Raw genomic sequence first — 21,430 nt, forward strand, 5'->3', positions numbered from 1 at the left:
TGCATGAAGGCAAGAAAACGCAAACACATATTTAAATCAATGTTGCAGCTGTTGTAGGAAAACTAACAAGCAGGTCATGTAAATTTCTTAGAGAACTGCAATAGCTACGACGTTAATTCCTGCCCTAACAAACAAAGAAAGACATTTTATTGTTTACAAATATATCTATATAAAAAATCATATAAAGCAGGATTAAGTACTTTAAGCATGTTAAGTAAGAAATAAGGTATCATTTTAAAACTTTTATCGGGATGTAAATGCAGTTTGCATGGTCATGTTATCAAATTCCATGAAGCCCAAAGGGCTTTATGGAAGATTTGATCACAAACCAACCTGTATGTGTTAAAGAAACAATATAATAGCAAATCAATCAAGTGTCTAACATCATTGAGGCTATAATAAATATTCTACTGTGAGTCAGTGACCTTGACCTACTTTATGCCAGATGTCCTTGTGAATAGCCAGACAGGATGAAGCAGCCACAAACCAACAGTTTCCTAGGCGACCCTGCTTAACATCACCAGAACTAGTTCCCTCAACAAAAAACTTTGGGTTTTCACAAATTTGCTGAAAACAAATATTAAAGGTTATGTAGCATAGTTATATTTGTCTTTAATATTTATTATTTACATTTTCTTATTTTGTAGATTTAGTTTGTTTTCAATGTTTTATTTTAATACATTCTTTCAAATAGATTGTTTTATGGATGAGTAGACCCTAGCTGCTCTGAACTGTTAATCTGACCTTGGTTAAGTTCAGGGGGAGTTTAAGAAGGAATAAAAGGAGTCAATTGATGATATAAAAGCTAGGGCTAATTTAATAATTAGTTATTGTATTATTTATTGGTTTTGGTTTACCTTTGGAATGATTCATTATGCTATTTCTGATTTATATGAATTTTACTATAGTCTTTCTACTTCTCATTGATTACAATTTTTGGTGCTTTTGATTCATTTAATATTTTGGATTAATTGGATTATATTTAACTTTACTTTGGGATTTCAATAAACATCTTTAACCTGTTATTGCATCTTATTACAAAGAGGAGGAACTTATGGAATTATATACATACAAGGGCTACTATATGGAATTATTGACATTAGATTTTAGGCTTCCAAAATATTACATAAAATGAGTTAATAACTCAGATTTCAATTTTTTTTATGTGATGGATTGATCTTGCTTGTTGTGTTGGATTGGAATTTGTAACTTGTGATTTAAATTTCACGGTGATGGAGTCGGTCTGATTCATAAATGTTAACTTGAATAAAATTGGAATAGACATCAGTTGTATAACTCTTTTTTTAAGCCCTCAAAATCATTAAGAAATAAACTTGAAACTTAGCCATCAATGATTCATTTGAACAACATCATAGAATGGAGAAATTTAAAGAAAATGCACAACATCTGGTCTAATTCAACAGGTTTTCTGCTTCATTATTAACAAAAGTAGTCAATTTCATATCATATATTTCTATACAAATCAAATGTGACTATTTCATGGGTCTAGCATTGTTTTAAATACATGTTATAATATACCCGGTAATACATTTTTAGATTTTGATAAAGTAAAAGTGATGTAGGTATTACTTTAGGCCTCTTCCAGATCACATTAGCAAGTTTTGCCTGGGAATAGAACAGCGAGCGATCGTCTGGTGGAAACTCCAGGTCTATAAACAAAGCTCCCTTGTCCTTGGCTTCTTTCTTGAGTTTTTCATAGTTCTGTCCTTTGTAAGTTTGAACGGAACCAAAACAAGGCATTTTCCTGTATGAATAAAAATAAAAAATAAATTAGAATGGCAATACCTTACAAAATCATTATCTTTAATTAGTGAACTTAATAACTAAGGTTTCATTTGAAAAAAATTAATTTTAGAAATCAGAATTTCAAGGTAAGGCCATAATAAAAAAAATCCTAGATTCTCATCCCCGCCCTGGTAAGTAGCATTTGCTGTAGAGTCGCAGTGTAAGGAGTTGATCTTTAGGTCACCGGTACAAATCCCACTGTGGGAAGACTGGTCCTTAAAGAACTATGCACGCTAACTCTTGATTCCAGCCTACACATTACACCAATTTAATTCAATACTAATGGCAATTTGGCCATAAAATCTTTGTTGCTTGCAAAGAAGAGTTCAATGGTAATTGATTAATAATTTTAATACCAGTGTTAAATAGTTAATTACTCTTAATTCTAGCTCTTTCTATAAGGGGGTAGACCATGTTTTCCATTGAAATCAGGCTTGAAAGCACCAGCATATTTTAAAATATTCTTGGATATGGATAAACGTTCTTTAAATCTTTCCTTATGTTTAACACATATAAAATTAAACATATGTAACTGATAAAATATGTTTGAGCTGTAAACCCCTTTGACATTGGTGAAAAAATGAGCATTTTTGTCGTGTTTTGTCTGTAAACATGTCCCCCCCCCCCCCCCCCCAGTGAAACACAGAAAGCTTTGGTGTGAATTAATTTGTGAAATAACAATCCATATTACCTGTAAAAAAGAATTTTTGTTTCATGGGGGGGGGGGGAGTAAGATGTTTTAATAATATTTTCCGTTTTCCACTGATTTCTAATGTGAAAAATACACGTTTTACCAAATTTATAGTTATTGCTCTTTGTTTTCCCAAATAAGTAGTGTTTTATGAAAATTCATATAAATATCTATATAGATATGAAAAATCATTCAAATATGTTAACTTTTGAAAATTGACTTGGAAGTAGGCGAGAGAACAATACTATTGTTGTTTGCAATTCTTTGGATAAGACCGTATAAACTGAGTTCCTGTGTTGCAGTAGATGCTGGCATGAAAAATAGGGCTGTCACGGTTCCAAAATTTTTCGGGTCGGGTCAGTTCTGTAAATTTTTGGTTTGCTTTCGGGTTTTTGGTTCAGTTATTTTCATCTATTTCAAACCTTAATTTCATGAATTTAACTTGAAAAATCTTTATTTGTTACGTTAAGTTCACCTTGAAAACAAGTTCTAACCATGTTAACGTTTTGATATTGGTGTTTAACACTTCTTGGCTGACTATTAGCCACAACCTGACTATTCTTGCTTGTTTTGATAATTAACTAATCCTTTTGTGACAAGTGTTTTGTTACGATCAAAATAAAGCAGATTTTAGTTGTGATGTTTATTTATCCTGTTATCGTCATCTTTCTTTGGATTTCTATGCCATTTTTTGTTTAAAACATATTCTAATATATAAACAAGATGTCCCCGAACCGAAACCGAACCAAACAACTTGGACCGCAGTTTTCGGTTATTTCGGGGAACCGTGACAGCCCTAATGAAAAAGATCCCTTGCCAGTGTGACCCCCTATTTTACATTTCATTGGGACACATATTTAGGATTTTCTTTAGTAAAACGTGGACTTCTATAATATTGGGGGTACCTATCTTTTCTCCACAACTTTTCCTAGGGATGTTTCACTTTATCAGTGTACCAGTGATTTTTTTATTGCACGATATGTATCATGATACGGAGACTAAAACCATGTAATGAAAGTTCTGTCTCATTAAATTTTATTCAGTGGTAAAGGAGGAGTTGCCATTTAGAGACAGATACCCTCAATATTATAGAAAGAATGATGTGTTCATGTTTTGCTATGGGAACCCCAAATAAGAGATGAACAATACTTCTAATTAAGTAATAAAGATTTTGTGAAAGTTTCATTGAATTGCACACCCCATCACTCACCCCCTCCCCCAACTTGAAAAGTGGGGGAGGGTTATAGAAACATTTGTGAAAAACAGTATTCATTATTCTGAATAGCTTTCTCCCATCTAGCTATTTTAAGCTAGCAAAATCAAGAGATTGTGTCAGACCTCACCTGATCTCTGGACTCCATTGATCATATGCTGATCTGCCCAATATAATACAATCATGCATAGATCGCTATTACTCATAGGATATTTGAGAAACAAATTTAAAATTCGTGATATTCTTGCAGAAAAGCAAGTACATAAGGTGAATTAATATTGTTATATTTTTATTATTTATTTAATTTTTTGTGGCTTTTTTGATATATTTTACTGCTTTTTTTTTGGATCCGCCCATCACAGTGGCATAAAAACGCCTCGCCCCTCCGCTCGTGGGCGTACACAAGAATTTGCAAAAAGATGTTTTATTTCATGGGTTAGCCTCTCGCAAAAATACTTGTTCAAAAGAATTCTTGCTAGTAGATAAGTTGTATCCTTTATCAAATCATATTTATTTCTAAATATGAATCATGATAAAACTAAACCATGTCATGCTTTCAAATATCTATACCAATTAGTAAACAACCGGTGGAAGCTGGTATTTTGTTGCGAAACTAAAAACGCAAAATCTATACCGATAAATGTGGAATATTCTTACCTTCTATGTTGTTCGAACCTTCTTACGAATCAGTTGCTACATAGGCAGTAATTTGTTGCAATCAAAATGTTGCCACACTCGTCTGCCTGCCCACCCAATATTTTTTTTTTTTTTTTGACGGAAGCCGCGTTACCTGTTTTACCAGAAGGGCGACAACTCTAACTTATGCATGTAAAGGAAATGTGGTGGATCCAACAATAATTCGGGAAAATTTAAATTAAATATAACCTAATAAAAACAGAGTCAACAGTGGTCAAATGAATATATCGACTAAATCTGTTCATTAAATTATTATTTTCATGTTTCATTCTGGAAAAGGGGGTTGGGTTCAGGAGTGGGCACGGGATTTTTTTCCAAAGGGGGGGGGGGGGTCCACGCCAGACTCGGAAATTTTTCTAAACAACTTGCCAAACCTGAAAAACGTATTTCGGGGTGGGGGTGGAAATGTAGGAGAAGAAACTTTCCTAAGTCTATTTTCTTCAAATACATGACTCTCCTTACCGTTTTAAGAGAGGTCCGTGTTTCCAAGAGGAGGGGGTTTTAAGGATTTTTTTCTGAATTCTTTTACATAGAAATTTAATAACTCTGAAATTCCGGGGGGGGGGGGTGTTCAAGAATTTTTTTTTTTTAAATTTTTAATTTTTTTTTTTTTAATTTTTATTTTCATCACCATATTTTAAGACTATTTCTATTGCAAATTCATGTTAAGCTTCTTGAGTGGTGTAGATTGTAAATATTGTCCAGATCATGACACCAGGGTTTAGAGTGCGGCCACGAAAGGGGACGAAAGTTCAACATTGAAAAATATTGGAAAAAATCTTTTTAAAAATTCTTCTGAAAGACCACTGGGCCAGAAAAGCTGAAACTTATGTGGAAGCTTCCTAAGGTAGCGTAGATTGTAAATTGTTCAGATCATGGTTCGGGGGTGGGGGTGGGGGGGGGGGGGGTAGGAAGGGCCACAGTAAAATACATAAAGAAAATCTTTCAAAATCGTCTCTTTAAAAACAATTGGATCAGAAAAGATGATGCATGAAATAGCTTAAGAGATACTTCTGTGTGATTTTCACACCAATTACATTCATAAAATTACAAAAATAACCCCTAAGCAACTCTGACTGTGGGGCGACAATATGTGCAGTGAGGGTAGGTACATAATGTCGTCGGCAACGTGTAACTTTTCAACCGACGACAATATGCACCGATGGACGACAATATGTGCAATGAGGGTAGGTACTTACCAGGGATGGGGTAATTGAAAAAAGTAATTGTAATTGACTGTAATTAATTACATTTTTTGAATTGGAAGTAATTTGTAATTGAACATTTTTTCAATTACTTGTAATTGTAATTTAATTAATTACACTGAAAAAAATACCATGTAATTTCAATTACTTTTTCAATTACATTCAATTACTTTATATAATGCACATTCATGATATAATGTTACCTCTACCTCCCCATTTTACATGTACTGTTTTTTTTAATTGTAAAACATATCCTCAATCCATCAATTAAGCAAAATCTTAAGTTATACTGTTAATGTTTACAAACAAATAATTAAATGATTGGCTTGAGAAATAATAATCTAGTTTCTTTCTAATCATTATGTAAATTTGGAATTTTTTGATTTATGTTTATAAATCTGAATTTTGAACCACCCTTCTTAGGTCTATTCAGCTATGAAACACACATTAATTATATTTCAATCTTTGTTGTTTGATCAATAATAAAGAAAAAGAAGGTGTGTGTCATTAATTAAGTTCTCTCTTAAGCTTGTTGGGAAGAGATAATTGCCCTCCAGATCACAGCTGTAAATTGCAATCAAAACAAATCAACTCCTCTAAAGACGTATTCATTCCATGATTTAGAAGACAAAGCCATAAAGATAATTATTTCAATTTAAAATGCTTCGCTAGCTTTAGAAGAGGAAAAAAACTTTCAATTTGATAATTATTTTAACATCTAGTAAACAGATTTTTATGAATGAATTTTCTATCTGTACAAGCATTATTTATGAAGTAAAATTGTTCAACATAAATAGCAATTTAGGATGTTCAGGTTACCTTCAAAGGAAATATTTAGTTTGAGGGGTTACAGCTGCCACTCATTTTACTCTATTGAAATGCCCACTTTTAATCAAATATCAAAAGCCATGCAATTTGTGTACATGTAGGTTTTGTATGGTGGAAACTGCATTAAACTGATCTCGGATAGTACTTTAAGAGATTCTTTAATGTTTTGTAAATAAATCTTATTTAACCACAATGATATACAATGCCTATAGCTTATTATTTCTTGTACTGTTTGTGCAGAGGCTGGCTTATATACAAATAAATGATGTTCTGTATATTCATTGAAAAGGATTATAAAAATTTTCAGAAAAATTAAAAATGCAATTTGTAATTTAATTAATTACTTTTGCAAAGTAATAGTAATTTAATTAATTACATGTCTTAGAAAGCCTGTAATTTAATTGTAATTTATTTGAAGAAAACGTCAAAGTAATTGTAATTTAAATAACCCCATCCCTGGTACTTACTGTCGCCGACGACAATATGTACCGTCACAGGTGTTCATATTCCTGACATTATTATACTCTACGTAAAATTATATATATATATATATATATATATATATATATATATATATATATATATATATATATATATATATATATATAAGGCCAAGCATCATGATAAAATATGACATAATATATTTTTTATATTATTATATATCCCCATTTCATTTGTTAATGAACATAAGATGGAACTAGAACATACCGAGACATGCACACACACACGCGTAAATAATTTCTTGCCAATACAATTACATGTAGTAATTAATATAATGTAAACAATATTTTATTGATAAAATTGAACCTGAATGGACAGCAGTATGCAAAAGTGTAACAGCACGTTAGTAACAACGCGCCAGCGCAACGCTCTGGCTCAAAATAGCGACGCGCTAGCGCGTTATGCACAAAGCGCCGGCGCGCTGTCACTAACGCACTGTTACACTTCTGCAAGTGACAACGCGCTATCGCAAAGTGACAACGCGCTAGCGCGTTGTTTACAACACGCCGTCACGCTAACGCAACTTTACACAACACATCGTCGCGCTAACACACAACACACCGTCAAGCTAACGCAACCTTACACAACATGCCGTCGCGCAAACACGAAACATCCCGTCACGCTAACACAACTTTACACAATGTATTGTGTTAGCGCGACGGCGTATTTTGTAAAGTTGCGTTAGTGTGACGGCGTGTTATGTGTTAGCGCGACGGCTGGTTTTGTAAATTTGCGTTAACGTGACGGTGTGTTGTGTATTAGCATGACAGTGTGTTGTGAACAACGCGCTAGCGCGTTGTCACTTTGCGCTAGCGCGTTATTCCTAACGCGCCGCTACACTTTTGCAAATGGCCCTATCGGGACCCCATACAACAGGTCACTATCTTCTCCTTAAGTAAATTAAACAAAATCTGTAACTTTAGAACATTTAACAACAGAATATCATTATGCAACTCTTTTTCTCTACAACACTACAAATCAAAGATTGGTGTTTTCAGGGTCCATCTCTTCCTCTGTACCGGTGATTTGGCCACGGGTGCCACAGCACACGATAGGGATTTCTTTGAAGCTCGGAGATACAGGGAAATATGAACAACACTTTAGTTTTCCTATATATTTTGTGATGTATGGCCATTCGTACTGTACTGGCGTCAATTCTTGTGCACTCCCCGAGGAATATGTGTTCTCTCGCCATTTGACTAGTCCCCGTTCTTCCGGTGTACCTAGAACACATATGTATAATTATAATTACATCATTTCAGGTCAATATGAAATTTTTTGAAAAACATCTAAAAAAAAAATTACGAATATTCTGTCGGCTTTCTGCATGGTGGAACAAAGTGTGCAGAGGCAAGATCACTTGCAGTTTCTATCAGGGTATTCAGAACCTTATCTCAGCTTTCATTGTTACAACGCGAAACGTAATAACATCGCAAAACATAACAAACCGGGATTATTACACTTTGCGTTATTACATTTTCAGTCGAGCTCAACGCAGAATGTCATAATGCAAAATGTAATAACAAACTGATAAGATTATTATTTGTTAAATACAGACGCGTAGTGGAAACTTTGCAGGAAGCTTTTGTAGCAACATCGTCGGAAACCCATGGCCAATCTCGCATACGCTTATATTGCAATAAGCGTATGCGAGGTTGGCCGTGGGTTTCCAACGATGTGTAGCAACCGCTTATGATAAAACGCCGCTTAATGATAGAAATATCATTAAGCGTTGCACTGCAACGTTTAATGTCATAAATTATTGCATTAATAGTTGACATTCTACACTGCTTAATGATATAATTCTTTCATTAAGCGGCGATATAGCATTAGCGGTTGAGAATGTCAACTATAATGCAATAATTTATGACATTAAGGACATACGCAATGTAGTTTGAACTTTATTGTCTTTTCCCCTGGAGTTGAAGAGTTCCAATTTTTAAAGGAACTGTGTGCTACATTTTAATGTCTATATATGCTGTTGTACAATTCTTCTAAAACAAGTTTGGATAAACAAAACATCTAGAATATATGTTTAGTAATTTTTGTATATTTTTCTTTGAATTATACATGAATTTTAATTAATTGATATCTTTTCAAAACCCCTGGTAATCCATGCTGATTTTTTGTCTATGAACATCTGATGGCACTATAATCTTAAAGTAAGAATATCTTGAAAAATTATCAGTAGGTAAGGTACGTTGCGTATGTCCTTAAGCAATGCATTGCAACGCTTTATATTTCTATCACTAAGTGGCGTTTTATCATTAGCGGTTGCTACAAAGCTTATCCCAAGTTGGTAAAACTGCAGCAAATGTATACAATGTATGCCTATGACTGTTAATTTGTGGTAGACTAGTGGCTGATGTTTGCAGAAAAGCGTATAGATAAAGAATGATGTTACAATTAACGAAGTAATGTGAAAAACTCGAGTTAGTATCACCTCTAACCAACCAATCCAATACCGAATACAACATTCGAATCATGTTGCAAAAATAACTGCTTGTATCTATCATGTTATAAATTTTGCATTTACCTCCCAGGCCCGTAGAAACCGGGAGGGAGGAGGCACTGGGGCAGAACTCCCAATAAATTGCTAGTATATACATGTATTTTACTGTAGAAAAAGACTTTTTTCCAAGAATTTCTGTTAGGTTGTGCCCCCCTCCCAACTGACAGTGTTTCCTACGGGCTTGCCTCCACCCAGTTAGTTCAAAATTTACAATATCATATTTGGTTGTCTGATTACGCAGAGTAACAGGTGAAAGTGCTTAGTACATGTATTTAATACAAAAGCTGGGAACCATTACATTGTATATACTATAGAACGAGAAAATTCTAATGAGATTTACATATACCGGTATACATGAGACCACCAATCATATTCCAAAAGATGATCTGGCTAGTGGCTACTGGGGAAGATGCAAGAGTTCTTGGAACAGGTTCTTGTAGAAAATCGTCAATATCCGTGTAAATGATTTCTTTGTTTCGCGCCCTTACAGATTTTCTTTAAAATTTTACACCCTTTTTAATCTACTATTTGTTAATTAAATGCAAAATGTTGATATACAATTGTTCTAAAAGGTGCGTTGTCACGAATTTGTGATATATTAACATTTTCAGCAATTAGCTGTTTAGGAGGAAAATCGTATAAAGTAGTATAGATGGTAGAAGACCCGATGTCTTAATATAATGTAGCATACCTGGTACTGTGTTGTCCAGTATAAATCCAAGTATTCCTCCCACAAACATAGCAGTACCTAAGAGAACCTCCAGAACCTGGTCTAAATCACGGTTCCCTGTGAATTATACAATCCATAAATTGGGTTGATTTTTTTCATTCGTTCCAAGTGTCAGAACACCATTTCGTTTAAGGTTAACGAAAGTAATTCCTGACCCCCCCTCCCCCCCGGCGATTCGGACATTCCTGTACTAGACATGGCCTGAGTATCTGCGAGTTTGTGGGTCATTGGTCTAAAATTCTTTTAGACCAGTGAGCTACAGACCTGCAGCATAAATACTACGTATATTTTTTTCTATTTCACCTGATCCATGGAAATTTTAGGCGCACTGAATTCTTGAGTGCTGTATTTGACAGAGGTTGAAGGGGGATGGGGGTCTTGATTTTAAGCGCCTGCTCCACTTCAACCGAAACAAATCTCGCATCCCCTCCGGGATGTCTACGAGTTTTTTTGTTTTTTTTTTGTTTTTTGTTTTTTTTGTACTAAAATTTATTTTAAAAAATGTTGCACAAAATCTAAAAAGGATTAGCCCAAAAAACTTTTTTGAATTTTTACTGCCTATTCAAAGTTATGCATTTCTAGTCAGAATGTATAGCAAATTATAAATATATTAAAATACTGTAATCCCAGCGTTACATATACATGTATACATACACATGTATAATATTCTTACCGGTATCAATGGCGCCAGGGTTACTCTGTAGCCACTGCGGAACCATCAATCCCAAGATAATGGACACAGCTACAATGGTGAGATTTCTTGTAGATCCCAGGTCCGTGAATTGCAGGACAGATATTCCCACGGCTGCCACCATCCCAAACACCACCGTGAGACTACCACCAATAATAGGATCCGGAATTAGTGTCAGGACCGCACCAAATTTACCGATAATGCCACATACCAGCAAGATCAAGCCCGCCACCTGGAACACTCTTCGACTGGCAACCTTCAATAATATACACGAAGAATTGATGATAATTCTTGACCACTCCTTTTAGGAATAAATAATGATAAACTGTACATGTACAATTTTTTTTCCATGTATATACTGAAAGTTTGTCTGAACGAGACCACGCAACTGCCCACTTTACAGTACAGAGACAGAGAATGCAGAATGAAAGACACTTAAGAGAAGAAAAAAAAACTACCATTAATCTCGCATCAACGTAATCATGGTTAATTGTAAATCCCAGTGGCAATCCTACAGACCCAATCTTTGGTTCTTTACCTTTGTGATGCCAATCGCCCCGATGTTGCCGGAGTAAGAGGTAGTTGCATGTCCCGCGCCAACCATCCCTGAAATAATGCTAGAGAACCCCTCTGTAGCAATTCCTCTATTGAGCGCGTGAATTGGTGGGGGTTGTGCCCCAGATAATCTGGCACACGCAAAGTAATCGCCAATAGATTCTATCACAGACGACAAAGTGGCGGCAAGCATGCCCACGTACCCAGCGGCCGAAAAAGTGGGCATCCCAAACTGAACTGAGAAAAAAAATAGTATACTTTATAGTTTACAGTCCACTGTCATTAATTTAATGCATACTTGTGCATTGGAGTATACTTCACAAAGACCAAAATCATGAACAAATTTTAAAATAAATAATGATCGTGACTACAAAAGTTATTACATACATGGATATGGAAAATAGAACCAGGGCATGGAGTCTAAAACGTCAAGCCTGGCATCAGATCTTGCGTAGTAATTGACCGAGGTGACGTTGTTGGGGAAAACGTCAGTCACGGTCAGGACGTGGCACAGAATCCAGCTAATAATGATGCTTATTAGAACCTTTTAAAAGATTACAAAACATGTTAACAATATCAAGTGATCATCAGCCAATGTGTATTGATGTTAAAGACTGCAAATACAATGTGGCTGATTTTAGCCTAAATTACTCGTTAATTTTATCTTGAATTGAAATTGATTTTCAATTTCATCGTGTCAAAGGGAGGGGGGGGTAATAAAGAAAAGAAACGATGGGACGTGTATTTCTTTTTCTTTTTATCTTCATCGTGGAACTTACAGGCATTAGTTGAAAGAACGGATATTTTGTCACGTGACATTTCTTTTCTCTTGAGTAAGCCGGAAACGGAATCTGGAATCCACCCAAATACAGACTGCTGGCAACCATAACAACTAGTGTCCTGTCGTAAATAGATCAAAATTCTAATCAATGAGGGTAATAAGCTTTTGGCTCACCTGAGCTGAAAGCTCAGTTAAGCTCTTCTGATGATTTTGTCCGTCAACCGTCTGTCCGTCCGTCTGTAAACTTTTCACATTTTCGACTCCTTCTCCAGAACCACTTGACAAATTTCAACCAAACTTGCCACAAAGCATCCTTGGGTGAAGGGTATTTAAGGTTGTTCAAGAACCATTGGGCTGAAAAGCTGAAACTTATGTGAAAATTTCTTTACATAGTGTAGATTCAAGTTTATTGAAATCTTGACCCCTGGGGGTAGGGTGGGGCCACAATGAGGGATCAAAATTTTACTTATGAATTTACAGGAAAAATCTTTAAGAATCATCTTGTCAGAACAGCAAAACCATGATTAGTCATATGAATAGGTAAGCATCCTCAGAGAGTGTAGATTCAAGTTTGTTTAAACCATGACACATGGTGGTAGGGTGGGTTCACAATAGGGATCAAAGTTTTACATTGGAAAACATAACAGAAAAAATCTGCTTATACAGCAGGGCCATATTAACTTAGGTGAGCGTTGTGGCCCATGGACCTTTTGTTTTTTAAATATTTGAAAGAATAGTGTGTCTTAAATAGCGTCTTTTGTAGATACATGTATATCCTCGTAAATAACATTTATTTGTACCAACTTAAATGTAATTTGAAAAGAAGGGGGGGGGGGGCAAGAATAGCTTAATTGATAAAAAGACTGTGTGAGAAAAGAAAGCATCGAATAAAATTTGCACAAATGTATATTTGCTAAAAAATAAAGGTTGTTGACAAAATGTAGTATGTAATACTAATTTAAGGTCAAGATCTAGTGAATGAAAGGTGCTCACAGATTTCACAAATTTGAGATACACATTCTTTTAATTATCCTTTACGAATATAGCTTGGTAAAATAAGGTGTATCCGGACATAATTTGGGGTAAACTCATCGGAAAAACATATTATAAACTGCCCATTTTCAATGAAAAATGAAGAACGTCTGGTATAAATATGGGAGTTTTTTTTCCATCTCAGACAAAGGAAATGTATCAATATTGCCTACAGTCTCTCAGAAAACGGTTTTTCATATCTTCTTGATCTCTACTTTAAAATGATATTAAACGGAATAAGGTTTTCGGAGTTATATTTGACATGATTTCAAATTAAATTCCATGAAAGTGCTTTATTTTCTACATAATTCTATTGAAGCCGTAAAGTACGGGAAAAATTAAGTTTAATTCAATTATGACGTCATAATGAATCTAGCACCAAGAAGAAAGTCTAAACTTATTTACTAGATCTTGACCTTAAATTAAATCCACTGTATTGCATTTGTGTCTGTGCAAATAATGAAATTCAGTTGTAACACCAGAGCGTATTCAAAGTATCCGGTGCGTGTCCATAAATATCTCTGAAGGTGTCTTTAAAATACTTTTACTGCTACTAAACTCACGCTTCAGAGAAAAGAAAGAACAATGTCAGTCAGAATTTAACAGTTGTAAATTCTTTGAAGAAGGAAAAGTTGCGTCAAGTGTTACAGCAATATTTATCTATATTTACATTTTCAAATATTTTTTTTATTTCTAAAATAGATAAGTTTTGGTTCAGTTGCACCGAGAGCGAAAGCATTCTAACCTACTGAAACTTCAAATATAATTGTATTTAACTAGCTGTGGCCAGCCGTCCAAATCTTGTACATTTAAAATTATAGATATTTCGTATACATTATTCCTGCAGATCACACACCAAATAGGCTCATGTTCTTTACCACAATCGAGGACTCTCTCTCTCTCTCTCTCTCTCTCTCTCTCTTTCAGTGCAGAGTGGCGTTTCCTCTCCCACTCGTCCCTACAATAAATTGTTTTCTCCTTTCTAAGGAATTATGTAACATTTTGTTATTATGTAAATCATTTTGTAACAACCAAAGTTAAATAAAGCTCAAAACGTTTCATTCAAACGGAAAATGTTACCACTTCAATGCTCATCATTAGGAGGCACTTACAGAATAGAAATACCCCAGTGTATTTTGTTGAAGTCTGCAGCTACTGCAGTCAGAGACAGACCGATTAAGGAGATGGTTGGAGCAATTGTCAGGGGACCAATGAACCGAAGGAAAAAACCCATCAACCCGGTACAACCCAACACAACCTGGGTTACTGAGGCCAACATTAAATTCCCTTGTATCTGAAATAACAGACTTATATTATAGATATATACAATAATAACATTACGATTTTTTTCTCTGATCATCTTATACAATTGAATCGATTTACAGATGAATGCGTATATAAACATGTTTTAACTTCAATGCATAACGAGAATCCTTTATTCCTTAATTACCTCACGAAGACGAAATTGCCACACCTCATCCCGATCAGTTACAGTTGCGTTTTCTGAAAAAAAGCAAATTATCGATGGGAGTGGGATAAACTTTAAATTATATATATATATATATATATATATATATATATATATATATATATATATATATATATATATATATATATATATATATATATATATATATATATAATATTCCACTTCTATTTTGTAAATGCATACTTTATTCTCATCTTAGAATTCAAAAAACAATTTCTGCATCTAACTGATGTTTTGAGTAAAGTCTTTTGATATATGTGTAGTTAATATATAATATCCGTCAATGTGTTGTCATGTTGTAAATTTTAAATTTACCGGGTGGCAGTAAATACAAAATTTACAACACGACAATATCCTTCCGGTAAGTACACAAATTTAAGACACGTAGAACTGGGGGGGGGGGGGGATGTTAAATACCCCCCTTTTTTGTTGCAGAATGGCCAAACTTTCTTCTCTTATTGTATCACTGAAAATGCTGTGTCATTGTAATAACAAGAGGCCTACGGACCACAACACTTACCTGAATCATTTTGGTCCTCCTATTCTTGAAGATTTTCAAATATTTTCTCCCTCTATATTCCCATAAAATTGTTGGATTTGCTTGCATATCAATAACAGTAAATATGGCCCTATTCCCATTTAAAACTTTGATCCCTTATTGTGGCCCTATTCTACTCCTGGGGGCCATGATATGAACAAACTTGAATCTGCACCCTGAAGATGATTGCAAATTAATATCAATAATCAGGTGATATCTAGATTTTTTCTAATATATTCACATGTAAAACTTTGATCCCTTATTGTGGCCCACTAACCCTATCCCCGGGATTCATGTTTTGAATAAAATTGAATCTGCACTATATAAGGTTGCTTACATATTAAAGAGACTTAAAGAGTCAAAATGATATGTTTCTTTTATGATATTTGTATCATAAATCAAAAGATTTATCAAAAAATATGAATATACCTAAGTTTTGATTAACTCAACTGCAGTGTAAAGCAAGCGAAAGCGAAAATATACGAATTTCACATTCTTAAGAGTTATCTCCCGTTGTCGGCGTAATTCTTATTTTTGTCACTATATCCTTTGTAATTACCTGTAAATGTTTTCAACATTCAAACGCCATCTAACAATTTTGATTCGTATTTGTAATGTCATAATATGGGGCAACATAAAAATCATAATGAACATTTACATACATATTTCATTTGTAAAACATTGCCCCGTAAACTTGGTAATGTTATAGAGGGAAAACAGTGCCTTACGCCGGTTGCGAACAGGAAGGAGGGAAGCAACATTTTCCTCTTGGGCCAAAAAAACAAATCTCAATAAAAGTAGACTTTTACGGTTCCGAAACCTGTAATTGTATGAAACCTTTCCAAAACTTCCATGGGCTATACAAAAATTTTATTTTTTGCCAATATTCCCATTTTTGCGTTACTGTGTCTCTCTAATATTACTAATCATGGGCCTGCTGTTCTTTAGAAGAAGATTTTTAAAGATTGTTTTCCCAATTTATTCCCATTTACTACACTGTATGTTTTTCCTTTTGTGACGCAACCCTACCCCTAGGAGCCATGTTTTGAACAAACCTGAATCTGATCTACCTGAGGATGCTTGTATATCAAAATCACTAATCATGACCCTCCTGTTTTTGAAAAGTAAATTTTGAAGATTTTTCCTTTATATTCGTATATACAACTCGATCCCCTATTGTGCCCCCACCCTTATACCGGGGACCATGAAATCTACAGTGTTTAAAGAAGCAATCACTTAAGTTTTGTCTTTTTCTGGCCCAGTAGTTCTGGAGAAGGTTGCTACCAAATTTTCACTATTTTTTAATTATCTCCCCTTGAAAGAAGGCCCTTCACTCAGTTAAGGATGATTGAAATTGGTTTTGGAGATGTTTACAATGTGAAAAATTTACAGACACATACCACAAATAAACGATACGCAACAGACGACAAACAGACGACAGACAGACACCGGACACTCTTCGAACAAAAAAGCTAACTTGAACCTTTGGCTCAAGTGAGCTACAAAGTTTAGTTCAGAGGTTTATCGTTGCTTGCATTTCACGGAACTATAAATAAAGTGTACATACTAGTACTTGTATGTACCAATGAGGTATTGGTATGGCCAATTTTTCACTAACGATAAAAATTGAAAATCAAGTTTTCATTTTCATGAATAATGACAACTTCATTCTTATTTTTTAAGAGGTCATTCAATAGTTTACTTTCCTATTAAATTACATTAAACAATTCAAAAAAGGACTTTAATTTAATTCAGTTATTCATTTTTTTTTTAAATTTATTTTTTTGTTGAAAACTTAAGAATTTTGAACAAACATTGGAATGATGATGAAAACACTGTTACACATTGAACATTACGCTCTCAAAACTACTGAGCCATTTTTTTCGGACAGAAACAAGCAAATCTGTTATCAGGAACCCTTGAAGTTGGTATTGATATATACCTTGCCTTGTTGGGTGTCATTGAGTAAAAAATCTCAAAATGATTTTTGTGTAAACCCATTTTAATCAATATTTTAAAAGCACATTGCGTATGTCTGTAACAGGGAATAATGATTTTAAATTACTATTTTGAATTTGATATATTTCGAGGCAAGTTTGGCATATTATGTGCATAATAAAAGTCTAAGATCATTTATATAGAACGGTCTCGTTTTATATAGAATTCAGGGTTCGACACTAACTTTTTTACCTTGGTGGACCGCAGGTCCACTAGTCAAAAAATATTGGTGGACCTTCTCAAATTCTGGTGGACCTTTATAAATGTTTGAATTAATGAATGAATTCATTGCAAAAGGCTTGAAACCAACTTATGTACCCAGTCTCGTCAGACTAATAAAGTATAAGTTTAACCAGTCAACAGAAACAAATCAATTAGTCAGGAGTTTTCAGCAATATTGTGAAACATATTTTCAATATTTAAAAAAAGAACACAATCTACATCTTCAAACAGTTTGTTATTTTAATTTCATTTATTTACAATGGTAACAACCTGCGTTTATACTGTAACCTTTTTGTAACCTTATTGCTAAAGGATAAATAGGGGATGTACCCTAGGGTACAAAAGTATGACCTCAAAACACAGTACCAATTTCTTGCCATATATGCAATTTTTTGGTGGACTCGGGCCGCCGGTCCACCGTTAGTGTCGAACCCTGGAATTTATAATCACTGAAACACATAAAAAGAAAAGCTGTAACACTAAATGGTATCAGAAACGTCTATTTTCGAAAATATTACTCACCTTGTAAAGCACTGACATCCGGACATCTGAATTTCTGGATTGACATCATGGCGACGATTGGTGCTATAAAAGTATGAGATCCTCCCTGAATAATGCCGAGTCTACCAAAAAAGAATATCAATTTAATTCTTGTTTCCGAGAGATGATAAATCTATAGAGAAGTCACAAAACTTTAGCAGTAATTAACATATCTGCAACTTTGGTAAAGAAACAACTATCAATAATCCAGAGATTAAGATTCTGGTTTACAAAACAATCCAGGTCTTAGTCAAAACTCCTTTTGAAAGCATACGGTATATCTTATACTGAGTAATTTTATAAGTTTATTCATGAAAATACATTATAATACACTATAGATATTACCGTGCACTCTTTCACTACATTTTTAATCAGTTCTTGTGTTGAAGATTACGCCAAGAATCTTATAGTTTACAGTTCATGTTATTCTAGTGTACATCTCACCTTATACCAGTTGTAGTTTGTAGTATGGTGGCCACTCCACACATAAACATCGTGATACAGAGAAGCTGGGCTCGGGCGTCAGCATTGTCTCGGGAACAGAGAAGTTCAGTCAGAATGAACGGTATGGACAGCGTACTTCCTAGACAAAGTAGGGCTTGCTGTAAGAACAGAGAAGTTCAACAATAATCAATCAACCAATCCTAGGCAGAGTAGGGCTTGCTACATGTATAACGAGAACAGAGAAGTTCAGTTCGAATTATTAGTATAGACAGCGTATTTCCTAGACAAAGTAGGGCTTGCTGTAAGAACAGAGAAGTTCAGTCAGAATAAATGGTGTAGACAGCGTACTTCCTAGACAGAGTAGGGCTTGCTGTAAGAACAGAGAAGTTCAGTCAGAATAAATGGTGTAGACAGCGTACTTCCTAGACAGAGTTGGGCTTTCTGTAAGAACAGAGAAGTTCAGTCAGAATAAATGGTGTAGACAGCGTACTTCCTAGACAAAGTTGGGCTTTCTGTAAGAACAGAGAAGTTCAGTCAGAATAAATGGTGTAGACAGCGTACTTCCTAGACAGAGTAGGGCTTGCTGTAAAAACAGAGACGTTCAGTCAGAATAAATGGTACCTAGACAGCGTACTTCCTAGGAAGATACCATAACGGTAGCTCAGTCGTTAGAGCGCTCGCTCCGTGATCGGGAAGTAGTCGATTCAAACCTCGGCCGCGACTGACCAAAGATGAAATAAAATAGGTGGCAACTGTTCCGTTGCCAACCTCTCGGCACTTTGAAGTGAAAGTTGTGAGTCCTTAAAAACCGAGGCCCCATTTCACGACAGGCGTTGGCACGAAAAAGATTCCTCACTTCTCAATGACCCTGATGCCGAGTACACGTCAAAATTTGAAGCCCTTCACCGGTATAGGGTGACTTCTCTACATCAGTGAAACAATAATCAATCAATCCTAGGCAGAGTAGGGCATAACGAGAACAGATAAGTTCAGTTCGAATGAATGGTATAGACAAAGTTCTTCCTAAACAGAGTATGGCTTGCTTGATAGCGATAACAGAGAAGTTCCAGTCCGAATGAACTGCGTACTTCCTAGGTAGAGTATGTCTTGCTTTATAGCGAGAACAGAGAAGTTCAGTCCGATTGAACGGTATAGACAGCGTACTTCCTAGGTAGAGTAGAGCTCGCTTAATCCAATAAAAGACTTCTGTTGGAAACATCTACATGTACTTGATCTGCTTTAAAATTATACAGAAAATCTTCACCAAACATGGGATATGCAAATTATGAGAATAGTTAAATTAATGTCTTTTTTCCGTGTCAACAATTACGGATCTAAGGGTTTTGCTGAAGTGACCCTACAAGCATCAGTGCAGTGGTTACAGAAAAGCAGATAATTTGATTTTATTTCCCCGAAGAATACATATTATGCGCAGTACTAGGCAGATAGCATACAATAAACAATAGAATTTCTTTCTCCTTCTAAAACTATGTATTCTAAAGACCCTCAGAAATTGTAGATTATCAATCAACAAGAAAGGGAAAGGGCCGATGTCGCACGAAACTCAAACTCTGCAGCCCCTGTATATAACAACCCGTGTGATTAAGACTAGATCCTTGGTAAGGGGTGGGTGGGTGGACAGGGAGTGTAAAACCCCCTCTCAATTTTTTTTTTATTATTGTTATGAAATTTGCATAGCAATTTGCTCTGCAAATGACTTAAGAACCTTAGACAGAGGAATCTTTTTTTAAATCTTAAGGAAAATCATATGTATGAAGTAAAATATACGGTTTTGGTAACAATACCCCTCCCCCTTTTCCCAAAAATATCTAAAATTATATCCCATAACATTATTATCCTCCTCCCCCATCCCAATTCCGTTTTAAAAAAATCCTGACTTTACCCTTAGTACTTACTCTTAATCACTTTTATCAAATTCTCAAAGCTTGCCCTTTAAAATTGTAAAATGAGGGAGAGATTGATAGAAAGACTGATCAAAAGTCTAGTCCCTCCAGTATCACTGATTGTGTGACTAATAAATGGAAAGAAAAAAATGCTTATTTCAACAAGATTGGATTTTGGTAAAATGAATGGAAATTCCTTCAGCGATAAGATTGCATAATAGACGTAGGTTTTAAAAAGATAAATACTTTGGTTACTCACTTGAAGAGCGAACAGAAAGCAAAGGTGGGGGGAGGGGATATCTTCCACCCCGTAAACTATCCCTCCCCTATTAGCCTCTGCCTCCTGCGGTTTATCCTGCCCCTCTCTCATGACCTCTGTATACTGGGGTGCCTACTTGACTTTTCCTAACGTATGTTATTCAGTATTGGTGATATCAGGTCATTCAGTATGATAAAACACGGATGTGTAAAATCGCAAAAGAAACGAGAAAACACGGTCGTCGTTTTTTTTTTTTTTTTTTTTTTTTTTTTTTTACCTATGCGATTGCCCTGACAGGGGTTTTATCTTGTTAAATTGGTACAAACAAAGTTATTTACAATATATGCAAAGAGTACCTATCATACTGTCCAAGATTTTACATCTAGTGGCTTGTTCATAAAGAAAGAAGGGGGGAGGAAGGAAGAGAGAGAGAGGACGGGAGAGAGAGAGAGTAAATATTAAAAAGTTCCCGGACTTTAATCTTCAAATAAGACTTCTCTTATCTCAGGGCCTAATAATCCTAACTGTTCTCTCGTATTCAACAAAAAATCGCTTCTCTTAATCTTATCGAATCAAAGCTTAAAACTGTCGCATCCTGAGCTACTCATATAAATTTTAAAACAACAACAAGAGCAAAGGGGTAAAATGTTAAGCCTAATGACCAAACCACGAGTTGATCCCATCCTTTTCGAGATGCGAAAGAAGTCTAGGAGAATATGTACAGCTCTTTTATCTTAAGCATAAAGGACATTCTAGGTTAAAACTTGCAATCGATCTTGTAACATTTTATTTTTA

General features: G+C 35.0%; 2 protein-coding genes across 2 annotated transcripts in view; both read right to left on the minus strand.

Moving 5' to 3' along the window:
* LOC133201189 (calpain-5-like) overlaps window positions 1-4,463 on the minus strand; it is a 48,682-nt gene extending 44,219 nt beyond the window's left edge. Inside the window, exons 1-3 of the mRNA XM_061336978.1 lie at window positions 4,368-4,463; window positions 1,591-1,765; window positions 436-567 (exon numbers count right to left, since the gene is read on the minus strand). Of these exons, the coding sequence (XP_061192962.1) occupies window positions 436-567; window positions 1,591-1,761 (303 nt within the window). The 5' untranslated portion in view covers window positions 1,762-1,765; window positions 4,368-4,463. The remainder of the gene's footprint in view (window positions 1-435; window positions 568-1,590; window positions 1,766-4,367) is intronic.
* Window positions 4,464-7,779: 3,316 nt separating this feature from the next.
* Window positions 7,780-20,773, minus strand: LOC133201087 (solute carrier family 23 member 2-like). Its single transcript, XM_061336886.1, has 11 exons — window positions 20,636-20,773; window positions 18,473-18,630; window positions 18,011-18,111; window positions 14,692-14,744; window positions 14,354-14,535; window positions 12,208-12,328; window positions 11,816-11,972; window positions 11,412-11,665; window positions 10,856-11,129; window positions 10,144-10,239; window positions 7,780-8,163 (listed from the first exon to the last, which is right to left on the minus strand). The coding sequence occupies exons 1-11, from the start codon at window positions 20,744-20,746 to the stop codon at window positions 7,919-7,921; spliced, it is 1,752 nt and encodes a 583-aa protein (XP_061192870.1). The 5' UTR covers window positions 20,747-20,773; the 3' UTR covers window positions 7,780-7,918.
* Window positions 20,774-21,430: the final 657 nt, after the last annotated feature.

Source organism: Saccostrea echinata, unplaced genomic scaffold (genome assembly GCF_033153115.1).
Source record: "Saccostrea echinata isolate AGI-Se365-2 ecotype Australia unplaced genomic scaffold, CSIRO_AGI_Sech_v1 ptg000042l, whole genome shotgun sequence".
In the NCBI taxonomy this organism is placed as follows: Eukaryota; Metazoa; Mollusca; class Bivalvia; order Ostreida; family Ostreidae; genus Saccostrea; species Saccostrea echinata.

Coding starts and splice junctions, on each gene's coding strand:
- LOC133201087 (XM_061336886.1), bottom strand. CDS start 20,746: ATGAGAGAGGGGCAGGATAAACCGCAGGAGGCAGAGGCTAATAGGGGA. Junction 18,631..20,635: donor GCTTTCTGTTCGCTCTTCAA/GTGAGTAACCAA, acceptor CTGTTCTTACAG/CAAGCCCTACTTTGTCTAGG. Junction 8,164..10,143: donor ACTGGACAACACAGTACCAG/GTATGCTACATT, acceptor TATGTGTTCTAG/GTACACCGGAAGAACGGGGA.